The sequence below is a fragment of the Mustela erminea genome, chromosome 6 (genome assembly GCF_009829155.1).
Source record: "Mustela erminea isolate mMusErm1 chromosome 6, mMusErm1.Pri, whole genome shotgun sequence".
Classification (NCBI taxonomy): Eukaryota; Metazoa; Chordata; class Mammalia; order Carnivora; family Mustelidae; genus Mustela; species Mustela erminea.
Window position 1 is genome coordinate 84,159,270 of NC_045619.1, and position 13,305 is coordinate 84,172,574.

Below are 13,305 nucleotides of genomic sequence, written 5' to 3' on the forward strand. Positions count from 1 at the left end.
TACTGTCATTTGCAAATATCTTCTCCCATTCCATGGGTTGCCTCTTTGTTTTTTTGACTGTTTCCTTTGCTGTGCAGAAGCTTTTGATTTTGATGAAGTCCCAAAAGTTCATCTTCGCTTTTGTTTCCTTTGCCTTTGGAGACATATCTTGAAAGAAGTTGCTGTGGTTGATATCGAAGAGATTACTGCCTATGGTCTCCTCTAGGATTCTGATGGATTCCTGTCTCATGTTGAGGTCTTTTATCCATTTTGAGTTTATCTTTGTGTACGGTGTAAGAGAAAGTTCGAGTTTCATTCTTCTACATATAGCTGTCCAGTTTTCCCAGCACCATTTATTGAAGAGACTGTCTTTTTTCCACTGTATATTTTTTCCTGTTTTGTCGAAGATTAATTGACCGTAGAATTGAGCCATATGGACCTCATAGATATATACAGAACATTCCACCCTAAAACAACAGAATACTCATTCTTCTCAAGTGCACACGGAACCTTCTCCAGAATAGACCACATACTGGGTCACAAATCAGGACTCAACCAATACCAAAAGACTGAGATGATTCCCTGCATATTCTCAGATCACAATGCTTTGAAACTGGAGCTCAATCACAAGGAAAAGTTCAGAAGGAACTCAAACACCTGGAAGCTAAAGAGCACCTTGCTTAAGAATGCTTGGATCAACCAGGAGATCAAAGAAGAACTGAAACAATTCATGGAAACCAATGAGAATGAAGACACTTCGGTTCAAAACCTAAATCCCTGTATTTTCAATCCAAATACAAACCTGTATCCCTATGGGATACAGCAAAGGCGGTCCTAAGGGGAAAATACATAGCCATCCAAGCCTCCCTCAAAAACATTGAAAAATCCAGAGCACACCACCTGTCTCTACACCATAAAGAACTGAGAATCAACAACAAATCAAACCAACTCCACACATAAGAGGGGAAATCATCAAGATTAGACCTGAGATCAATGAGGTAGAAACCAGAGATACAGTACACGTATCAATGAAACTAGAAGCTGGTTTTTTGAAAGAATCAATAAGATCGATAAACCATTGGCCATGCTAATCCAAAAGAAAAGAGAGAAAGCCCGAATTGATAAAATTATGAATGAAAAGGGAGAGATTACAACTAACACCAAGGAAGTAGAAACAATCATCAGAAGTTATTATCAACAGTTATATGCCAATAAGCTTAGCAACCTAGATGAAATGGATGCATTCCTGGAAAAATATAAACTACCAAAATTGAACCAGGAAGAAATCGACAACCTGAATAGACCGATATCTAGTAACGAGATTAAAGCAGTGATCAAAAACCTCCCAAAAAACAAGAGCCCAGGACCTGGGGAGCTCTACCAAAAGTTCAAAGAAGAAATAACACCTATTCTCCTGAAGCTGTTTCAAAAAATTGAAGCAGAAGGAAAATTTCCAGACTCTTTCTATGAAGCCAGCATTACCCTGATCCCCAAACAAGGCAAAGACCCTACCAAAAAGGAGAATTTTGGACCAATATCACTGATGAATATGGATGCTAAGATTCTCAACAAGATCCTAGCCAACAGGATCCAACAGCACATTAAAAAGATTATCCACCATGATCAGGTGGGATTCATCCCTGGGCTACCAGGATGGTTCAACATTCGCAAATCAATCAATGTGATACAACAAATTAATATGAGAAGAGAGAAGAACCACATGGTCCTCTCAATTGATGCAGAAAAAGCATTTGACAAAATCCAGCATCCGTTCCTGATTAAAACGCTTCAAAATATAGGGATAGAGGGAACACTCCTGAACCTCATCAAAGCTATCTATGAAAGACCCACAGCAAATATCATCCTCAATGGGAAAAAGCTTGCTGCCTTCCCATTGAGATCAGGAACAAGACAAGGATGCCCACTTTCACCACTCTTGTTCAAAATAGTATTAGAAGTCCTAGCAAGAGCAATCAGACAACAAAGAGAAATAAAAGGTATCCAAATTGTTAATGAAGAAGTCAAACTCTCTCTCTTTGCAGATGACATGATTCTTTATATGGAAAATCCAAAAGACTCCACCCCCAAACTACTAGAACTCATACAGCAATTCAACAACGTGGCAGGATACAAAGTCAATGTGCAGAAATCAGTGGCTTTCTTATACACTAACAATGAAAATACAGAAAGGGAAATTAGAGAATCGATTCCATTTAGTATAGCACCAAGAACCATAAGATACCTGGGAATAAACCTAACCAAAGAGGCAAAGGATCTGTACTCGAGGAACTATTTTTTCTTTTTTTATTTAAATTTTACTTGGTGAACATATGATGCAATATTGGCTCCTAGAGTACAATTCAGTGATTCATCACTTAAAAACAATACCCAGTGCTCATCACAGCAGGTGCCCTCTTTAATATCCATCACCCAACCATCCCATCCCCCCACTCACCTCCCTCCATCAACCCTCACTTTGCTCTCTGTCCTTAAGAGTTTCTTATGGTTTGTATTAGTATCTCCATTTTTTCTTTTCCCCCTTCCCGTATGTTCATATGTTTTCTATCTTAAATTCCACATATAAGTGAAATCATATATTTGTCTTTCTCTCACTGACTTATTTCACTTAGTGTAATACTTTCAATAATACATAATAATTTCTTTTTTGATGGCTAAAAAAAGATCACTTTTTTTTTTTTTTTGGAAGTAGGCTCCACTCTGGGCATGGACCCAATGCAGGGCTCAAAGCCATGACCATAAGATGAAGACCTGAGCCAGGACCAAGAGTCAGATGCTTAACCAACAGAATCACACAAGTGCCCCAACGTCTTCTTTATCCATTCATCAGTCAATGGACATTTGGGCTCTCTCCACAGGCTAGCTGTTGTTGATAATGCTGCTAAATACCAGGGTTCATGTACCTCTTTGAATCTGTATTTTTGTATCCTTTGAGAAAAAAAAAAAAAAAAAAACCTAGTAGTGTAATTGCTGAATCATAGAGTAGTTCTATTTTTAACTTTTTGAAGAACCTCGCCAAAGTAGTTACACCAGTTTGCATTCCCACCAACAATGCAAGAGGGTTCCCCTTTCTCCAAATCCTTGCCAACACCTGTTGTTTCTTATGTCGTTAATGTTAGCCATTCTGACGGAGTTGTATCTCATCATGGTTTGAATTTGTATTTCCCTAATTATAAGTGATGTTGAGCATCTTTTCTGTAAGTTATCTGTATGTCTTCTTTGGAAAAATGTCTATTGATGTCTTCTGTCCATTTCTTGATTATTTGTTTTTTGGGTGTTGACTTTGATAAGTTCTTTATAGATTTTGGATACTAAATCTTTATCAGATATGTTATTTGCAAATAAACTTGCTTATATTCTGGAATACAGATGCTAAAGTTCTCAACTACAAAATTGACTTCACATTGTGAGTACTGGGAATACCAGAGTTGTCATTCCCCTGAGCTTCTCAGCCAGGAATTTATTGCTCAGGGTGTCAAAACATAGCTGTTCTGAGGATTAATTAGACCAGATAATTGACTGAGTGGCTGAGACATGTTATAAAGGAACACGTAGAAATCCAGGTGAAGAGGCACCAGGATGAAGGCATTTGAGATCATTTGAAAGAAGCAATTGTCCTATGACTATCTGATATTTTTAGTTCAGGATCTAGTAATACATTTAGTTATCAATAAGATTTTATGAACTTAACCATGTCTGAGGGTGTAGCAACTACATTTTCTGCTGCATTCATCTTCTTTGAAACTGGATTTAAAATCACACTCCTATAGCCTTCTTGGGCATCAGACAAGAATTTATAGGTAATCAGAATTTAGGTTCTAGGAAGGGCTTTGCTTCTGGGATCGTGGATGAAGCAATTGATAAGTAAGGACTCAGGAGTCACCCTTATGGGTAAATAATTCTGGGCTAGAACTTACATTATCAGCCACAGTTGTCCAAAACCAGGAATCAGGCTAGGACACCATGGAGAAACCTGAAAGTTGCTTAAAAGATAGGCTCTAGGCCCTAGGCCATAGATAACATTGTTTAACTATACTCCGTGATGTTAAAAACTAGACACAGAGTCTTAGAAAAAAGTGGAACAATATCTGGGCATGAGAATGGGACGTGGAACTTAGACACTGAGAAAGTATTTAAAAATCAAGATTAGAGAGGTACACAACTGTAGTATATATAGGACTGAATGTTTATAAGCAGCCCTTCGAGACTGAGCAAAGAAAGGTGAGATCTACTTCCTTTGAGGCAGGAGACAGAAGCAACTGATGATTTCAACAACATTGGAGCCCTGTCAAGCACAAGCTGTCACAGAACTGAGAAGATAAGTTCCTGATCTTCTTCTCTTACACTCTCCCTGTCCTACCCTGTCTAGGGGAATTGTTCAGAGTGTGTTGTTCTGCAGAGGGTCTCCTTTCCTAGCTGTTCCTTTGGGCGCTGGCATGATTTTCATTCACATACTTTGTTTCCTTCTTTTTCCAGCATTTTCTGCCCAACGGAGATATGCAACTATCCCAGAAAATAATATAAGTTCAAGTACCATACACCCACAGTCCCTAATACTTCCTGTCTCATGTACCGCAGCTCTTCTTTTTGAAAACAGTCACAATACCCTCCCCTTCTGAGGGAAATTGCCCTTGAGATTGTAAAATAATTAAGCTTTGGAAGGGAACCATACCAAAATGATTTCAAAATGTCAGTGTTAAGCTACCTTAGTGATCTCTTACACCTCCTTTAGGCCTTTAGGGAACAATAAGTTCAGTGATGGTTGCAGCAAAAACTTAATTCCTTAAAAACATCCTCTGAGTGATTTACTATCTGACTTCAGCCTACAGTTTTAGCCCATGGTAATGACACTGGTAAAAAAAAAAAAAAAATAGATGAGCTTTCTGTGTAGATATTTTTCCAAATACTTTACATATATCATATTTATACTTGCAAAAACTGTATAAAATTGGTACTGTTATGACCTCACTTTACAGACAGGAAAACTGAGGTCCAGAACAGCTAACTCATTTGTACAAAGTCTCACAGTTAATTAGCAGCAGAGCTGGGATGAACTGGGCTGATGCTTAACTGTGACTACCTATGCTGCTCACTCATACTCTAGGGTAGAGCTATGAAGAACTATTGAGTTTCCTTAGTTCTTGACCTTTGAGCATAATTTTCTCTCAATTTACACGTCTCCTTAGAGGAAGTTTCATTTTCTTAAAATCTTGGTCCACATAACTCAGTATTAACTCATTACTGAATCTTCCAAAACTGATCTTTAGAACTGCCATTGCACCATCCCATGGTTTCTAATTGCCTGTCTTTACATACATATCTCACTGAAGTGGGACCTTTAACAAAAGAGACCATGCCTTTTCCCCATTACCTTTAAAGTGAGTGACATAAAACTAGTGGCCTAGTGTAGAAGTCAAATATTTATTTGCTGATTAATAGTGATAATAAGAGTGAATCAATGCCAGGTAAAATCTGACTGGAGGATGGAAGAAACTTCACTGCCATGATTTTTCATGTAATTTTTAGGAAACAGCCCTTCATAAATGGCCTTGGGGAACCACAGTACCATCACTGAATTCCTCCTTCTTGGGCTGTCTACAAACCCCCAGGTGCAGACTCTGCTCTTTGTGCTGTTCCTGAACATTTACCTCCTGACCATCCTGGGGAACCTGATGATGCTGCTGGTGATCAGAGCTGACTCTCACCTCCACACACCCATGTATTTTTTCCTCAGTCACCTCTCTTTCCTAGATCTTTGCTTATCTTCTGTTACTGTGCCCAGGATGCTGAGAGACCTCCTATCAGAGATAAAAACCATCTCAGTAAGGAGTTGCCTGGCTCAAAGTTTCTTTGTGTTTATCACTGCAGGGACTGAGGGCTTTCTTCTCTCAGTGATGGCCTATGACCGCTACGCCGCCATCTGCCACCCTCTGCTCTATGGACAGATGATGAGGAAAGAGCTTTGTGTGCAACTTGTGTTGGGCTCATGGGGCTTGGGGCTTAGTAACGCACTTATCAACATCCTCCTAGCTACCAACATGGACTTCTGTGAGAGCCATATCATCAGACACTACAGCTGTGAGGTACCCTCCCTCTTTCCCCTGTCTTGCTCTGATATCTCCACCAACCTCATAGTGCTGTTCTGCTCCACCCTACTTCATGGGTTTGGGACCTTCTTCCCAATCATCTCATCCTATGCCTGCATTGTCTTTACCATCCTGAGAATCAGCTCCACCTCAGGTAGAAAGAAGGCCTTCTCTACCTGCTCCTCTCACCTTATGACAGTGATCTTCTTTTATTGCTCAGCGTTTCTCCGCTATCTCATGCCAACCTCAGGATCCCCCCTAGAGCTGATCTTCTCTGTGCAATATAGTGTGATCACCCCCATGCTGAATCCTCTCATCTACAGCCTCAAGAACAAGGAGGTGAAGACAGCTGTGAAGACACTGGGAACTTATTTGCCATGTTCCAGGTGAAAAAAAGAGAAGCTAGAGGATAATAGAAAATCAGGATAATATGATACTAGCCACACATTGTGTAAGTTGACTTTAATAAAAACTTTCTAGGTCTATATTATGTCAGATGTTATGAGATAAGCAAGCAGTGCAAAAGAAAGAACATAGAGGTATTAGAAAGTTGTTACTTTGGTCTAAACAGAAGGAAACATGGGCTAAATAAGTGTCTCAATTCAGAAAATGTGGTCATTAAAGTGTTGATTCATCATTCTCATGTACTCCCTAAATATTTACTTTGATCTTCTTATTAGTAAAATATGTATATGTTCAGTTATTAAGAGTAATTTAGTTTAGGAAAAGGCAATGAAAGCCATACTTTACTCTTAAGTGAAGATTCTGAGTGGGTGAGTAAAAGTAGTAATAGACTTCAGCTAAGTGGAAGGAGAATAACAAACTTCAACTGAGTGGTCCTTGGATATAGGCAAAAGGAACTGAAGATGCTGAAGAAAGTGAGTTCATGTATTGGGCCAGTACAGATTCAAAAAACTTCCCACAGATTCAACAAACTTCCCAAAGCCTGTTCTTTCTTTCTATAATCTTTCTATGGAATCCTTACATATGCTCATTCATATATGTATAATTTCTTGCATATATGTGTGAATACATGTTCTGATCATAACAACAACTAAAAACAAAATACATTAAAATCCTATAGATTGAAGAGACTGTCTTTTTTTCACTGTATATTTTTTCCTGCTCTTTTGAAGATTATTTGACCATAGAGTTGAGGGTCCATATCTGGGCTCTCTACTCTGTACCACTGGTCTATGTGTCTGTTTCTATGCCAGTACCATGCTGTCTTGGTGATCACAGCTTTGTAGTACAGCTTGAAATCAGGTAACGTGATGCCCCCAGTTTTATTTTTGTTTTTCAATATTTCCATAGCGATTCGGGTCTCTTCTGATTCCATACAAATTTTTGTATTATTTGCTCCAGCTCTTTGAATACCAGTGGAATTTTGATCAGAATGGCATTAAAAGTATAGATTGCTCTAGGCAGTAGAGACATTTTAACAATGTTTATTCTTCTGATCCAAGAGCATGGAATGGTCTTCCATCTTTTTGTGTCTTCTTCAATTTCTTTCATGAGTGCTCGGCAGTTCCTCGAGTACAGATCCTTTACTTCTTTGGTTAGGCTTATTCCCAGTTATCTTATGGTTCTTGGTGCTATAGTATATGGAATTGATTCTCTAATTTCCCTTTCTTTATTTTCATTATTAGTGTATAATAAAGCCACTAATTTCTGTACATTGACTTTGTATCCTGACACATTGCTGAATTGTTGTATGAGTTCTAGTAGTTTGGGGGTGGAATCTTTTGGGTTTTCCACAGAAAGAATCATGTCATCTGCAAAGAGAGAGTTTGACTTCTTCATTACCAATTTAGATACCTTTTATTTCTCTTTGTTGTCTGATTGCTGTTGCTAGGACTTCTAATACTATGTTGAACAAGAGTGGTGAGAGTGGGCATTCTTGTCGTGTTCCTGATCTCAGCGGGAAGGATGCAAGCTTTTTCCCATTGAGCATGATATTTGCTGTGGGTCTCTTCAATAAATGGTGTTGGGAAAACTAGGCAGCTATATGTAGAAGAATGAAACTCGAACATTCTCTTACACCATACACAAAGATAACTCAAAATGGATTAAAGACCTCAACGTGAGACAGGAATCCTTCAGAACCCTAGAGGAGAACATAGGCAGTAATCTCTTCAATATCAGCCACAGCAACTTCTTTCAAGGTATGTCTCCAAAGGCAAAGGAAACAAAAGTGAAGATGAACTTTTGGGACTTCATCAAAATCAAAAGCTTCTTCACAGCAAAGGAAACAGTCAAGAAAACAAAGAAGCAATCCACGGAATGGGAGAAGATATTTGCAAATGACAGTACAGACAAAAGGTTGATATCCAGCATCTATAAAGAACTCCTCAAACTCAACACACACAAAACAGACCATCATATCAAAAAATGGGCAGGAGACATGAACAGACAATTCTCCAATGAAGACACAAATGGCTATCAGACACATGAAAAAATGTTCATCATCACTAGCCCTCAGGGAGATTCAAATTAAAACCACATTGAGATATCACCTTACACCAGTTAGAACGGCCAAAATTAGCAAGACAGGAAACAACATGTGTTGGAGGGGATGTGGAGAAAGGGGAACCCTCTTCCACTGTTGGTGGGAATGCAAGTTGGTGCAGCCTCTTTGAAGAACAGTGTGGAGATTCCTCAAGAAATTAAAAATAGAACTTTCCTATGACCCTGCCTTTGCACCCCTGGGTATTTACCCCAAAGATACAGATGTAGTGAAAAGAAGGGTCATCTGTACCCCAATGTTTATAGCAGCAATGGCCATGGTCACCAATCTGTGGAAAGAACCAAGATGCCCTCAAGGGACGAATGGATAAGGAAGATGTGGTCCATATACACTATGGAGTATTATGCCTCCATCAGAAAGGATGAATACCCAACTTTTGTAGCAACATGGACAGGACTGGAAGAGATTATGCTGAGTGAAATAAGTCAAGCAGAAAGAGTCAATTATCATGTGGTTTCACTTATTTGTGGAGCATAACAAATAGCATGGAGGACATGGGGAGTTAGAGAGGAGAAGGGAGTTGGGGTAAATTGGAAGGGGAGGTGAACCATGAGAGACTATGGACTCTGAAAAACAATCTGAGGGGTTTGAAGGGGTGGGGGGCCGGAGGTTGGGGTACCAGGTGGTGGGTATTATAGAGGGCATGGATTGCATGGAGCACTGGTTGTGGTGCAAAAATAATAACTGTTATGCTGAAAATAAAAAATAAATTTAAAAAAAATACATTTAGATTAACAAAGAAAGCAAATATTCTTTTTTTTCAAAAAGTCTTCTTGATTATTCCAAACATCCCTGAATTGTTTTTCCTTGCTTATTTATTTGATAAGTAACAGTGGGGGGAAATATGATGCCAAAACAGACTAGTTTGACTGAAAACCTAATAGTTCACTGTAAATAAATAAATGAAAATTTTGACTTGTGTAACAGTCTATTTGTGCTTAAAACCATTTGTACTTAAGATTATAATATAAGTTTATCTGTAATTAAGACTATAATAAACTTTTACACAAATGGGAGTATTAAAGTATAACGGTGCAGTATCAGACATAAATAAAGCAAAGGGATTTGAATAGACAGTTTAGGCAAAGAACTGTGCTTGTTAACCTTTTTAGCTTTTTACTTTTTTGATTAATAAATCACTTTCACACATCAAATTTGACCAGACTTGATTTTGCCTGAGAAATCCCAAGGGGAAGACATAGCCCTTAGAGTATCATTTGAAAATTACTCTTTTCCTGCTTGGGAAACCAGGCAAATGCCCGTTTGTCCAGTCTACTTTCAACTCCCACTAGACTCAGAAGAGTTTAGAATTAATGATTAAGGGTCATTGCATCACTCAGATGTTCCAAAGACTATACCCAAGAGATCCCCACTCATCCTTATAAAAATCAATGTTGAAAAAACTTTTTCACTACTAAGTGTAACTTCAGGTTAAGACCATAGAATATAAAAGCTGTTGCCCTCACCATGCCCTCGCCTGCCAAGAGCAAGGAATCAACCCAACCAGCTGCCTAAATACAGCTGTTCTGTGAACTTGTTAAACCTGAATAATGTTTTGTTTAACTGAGACATAAAGTTAGAAAAAAGAAAAACTAAGATTATGTGAGACTCTGAAAAAAAGAACACTATCAATTTCACAATATCAATTTATTACTGTATAATTCAGTAAAGTGTTTCATCATCAAAGGGATTTTATGAATTTTATCATGGCACCAGATGTAGAAGCTACATTCTGCAGGTCATCTTCCTTCTCACTAAGTGGGACTAAATAAAAGTCCTGCATCCAAATTGCAGAGAAGACTGGCTTATTGAACGGGATATACAGGTAATGTGCATTTGGAGTGTGGGAAGGATTTTGAGGCTGGATTTATGGCTAAGGAGTTAACAAGTAAGGAATAAGACCTTTCCTTTGGCTGAGCGCAGGACTCACTGGGAATGGTCAGGATAAGGAACTGGCTGACCACCCTCGTAAGTCCTATGGATGACCCAAGGTCAGACTAGAGGGTATAAAGCCAAAGCTGGAAGTCATTGGTAAATACTCAATGTTCAAGCAAATAGAGCGTCTTCGTAATCTAGACATAGAGACTCTGAGAAATAGAGGGAGGTACATAAGCACATCTGGCCATGAAGGAGAAATCTGGAGTATGAAGATTAGGACTGTGTCTCAGGATGAAAGTCATAAAGTTACTCTAACTATCTCTATGATAGTGGAATATAAAGGATTGGATATTCTACTCCCCTTTTAAACAGGACCCTGAGTATGAGCAGAGAAAAGTTGGTGAGAGGAGCCTTCCTCCTGTGGGGAGGGAATAACAGCAATGGGTGTTTCCAACAGAAACTAGTCCTACAGGATAAATGCCCCAAGTTTTTTCCTATACTGCCTAGGAGAGAGATCCAGAATGCTTAGTACTGGTCAGAGTCCTCTCTCCTCGTTGCTGCTCTAGCCAGGATACCCATTCAAGTATTCCCTGGCATTAAACCGTTTCAAGCTTTCTTCTTGCTTACTTTTCTTTTTTCCTTTTTAAAGATTTCATTTATTTATTTTAGAGAGAACGAGTAAGAGAGAGCATACAAGGTGAGGGACAGAGGGAGAAGCAGACTCCCCACTGAGCAGGGAGCCCTATGTAGGGCTTGATCCCAGGACTCAGGGATCATGACCTGAGCTGAAGGCAGATGTTTAACTGACTGAGCCACCCAGGTGCCCCCTCTTGCTAACTTTCTAGAGTTTTCAGCCTGTTCTGGGATACACATCCAACCTAGTAATGCTCTTCAGGTGGGCCTAAGGGTCTACACTGAGTTCCAACCACTTTCTCTCTCCCTTATCATCATTTCTGCAGTCCTGCAGCTATGCCTATTAGTGGCAATCACATACTCATCTCTCTAATTGCAAAGTGGAGATAGATTCAACACCAAAATAATTCTAAACTTCTAATTTGCCTACCAGCAGAGGTGATGAGCAGAGGAGGAAAGTTACTGGTAATGGTTTCAAAGTGACTTCTTACACATCTCTTGATAAAGGCATGTGAAGTAATACCAGTGACAGCAACATCAGCAGTAACAGCTTTGGTTTTCGAAAGTGCTTCACTGATGTGAGAATATATGACTTTTGCCTAGACTTGATATGAGGAAGTGGTGATGCAACATGGGGGCTTAAATGGGTAGGAGAAGAATAAATGAAACAAGATGGGATTGGGAGGGAGACAAACCATAAGTGACTCTTAATCTCACAAAACAAACTGAGGGTTGCTGGGGGGAGGGGGGTTGGGAGAAGGGGGGGGTTATGGACAATGGGGAGGGTATGTGCTTTGGTGAGTGCTGTGAAGTGTGTAAACCTGGTGATTCACAGACCTGTACCCCTGTTTATAAAAAATAAAAAATTTAAAAAAAAAAAGAATATGGTCAAACCACTAAGGTAAAAAAAAAAAAAAAAAAAACCTCAAATAATAGGAAGGAGGAGAAGGAGAGATGGTAGAAGCATCATTAAGTTAGAAGTAGGTGCTTTTGAAGAACTTTACATATAATTTCATATTTAATCCTAAAAACCCTCTGTGGTACTGTTACTATCTGCCTTTAATGTGCAAGGATATTGAGGTAAAGAGCTTTATGTATCTTGTGTGAAGTGATAGCTTATTAGGATTTGAGGATTTGAACCTAGTTTAATATAGAAACCCACATGGTTAGCCACTCTTCTCTGATGCCCACTTATTCCCTAGGCATCAGCTTTTCAGAACTACCCATGTTTTAACAGCCTGTGGGCTGCACTCTTTCTCAGTACTGAGCCTTTGGGTGCTTTTTTATTCAAATTAAATATGTGTCACAGCACTCACAAAAGCACATATTTAATTTAACCTGGTGATTCACAGACCTGTACCCCTGGGGATAGAGTATTATGCCTCCATCAGAAAGGATGAATACCTAACTTTTGTAGCAACATGGACGGGACTGGAAGAGATTATGCTGAGTGAAATAAGTCAAGCAGAGAGAGTCAATTATCATATGGTTTCACTTATTTGTGGAGCATAACAAATAGCATGGAGGACATGGGGACTTAGAGTGGAGAAGGGAGTTGGGGGAAATTGGAAGGGGAGGTGAACCATGAGAGACTATGGACTCTGAAAAACAATCTGAGGGTTTTGAAGGGACGGGGGGTGGGAGGTTGGGGTACCAGGTGGTGGGTATTATAGAGGGCACGGATTGCATGGAGCACGGGGTGTGGTGCAAAAATAATGAATACTGTTATGCTGGAAATAAAAATAAATAAATAAATAAATAAATAAATAAATATTTCTTGGTCACTAAAAAAAAAAAAAAAAAAAAAATTAAATATGTGTCAGAAACACATTTCCAAGAGCAATCATACACTTTCTTAAAAAGTTTTGTTAAATTCGCTCAATTTACTATCATTATTGACCCTCATTAAATCACAGTTTATGCTGCCATTGCGTTAGTTACAGTATACATTCTCTCTTCATATCTATATTCTTCAACAGACAATATTAAGAACAGGGGCCATATTTTAATCATCTTTTTTTAAGTGGTTGACACAAAACCCAGGTAATAATAGAAAGCAAAACTGTTTACTGGATAACAGTGATATAAAAAGAGAACCAATGCAATCAGAAAGCTCCTTGGGGGAATAAAAGACCTTTGGCTCCTATGCTTTTTTATATTACTTCTAGGAGAAGGCCTTTGTAA

The 13,305-nt window shown here is 38.9% G+C and overlaps 1 protein-coding gene across 1 annotated transcript; it reads left to right on the plus strand.

Moving 5' to 3' along the window:
* Positions 1–5,540: 5,540 nt before the first annotated feature.
* On the plus strand, positions 5,541–6,473 carry LOC116592416 (olfactory receptor 8S1-like). Its single transcript, XM_032345622.1, has one exon. It carries the CDS (start codon positions 5,541–5,543, stop codon positions 6,471–6,473), a length of 933 nt encoding a protein of 310 aa, XP_032201513.1.
* The last annotated feature ends 6,832 nt before the right edge of the window (positions 6,474–13,305 follow it).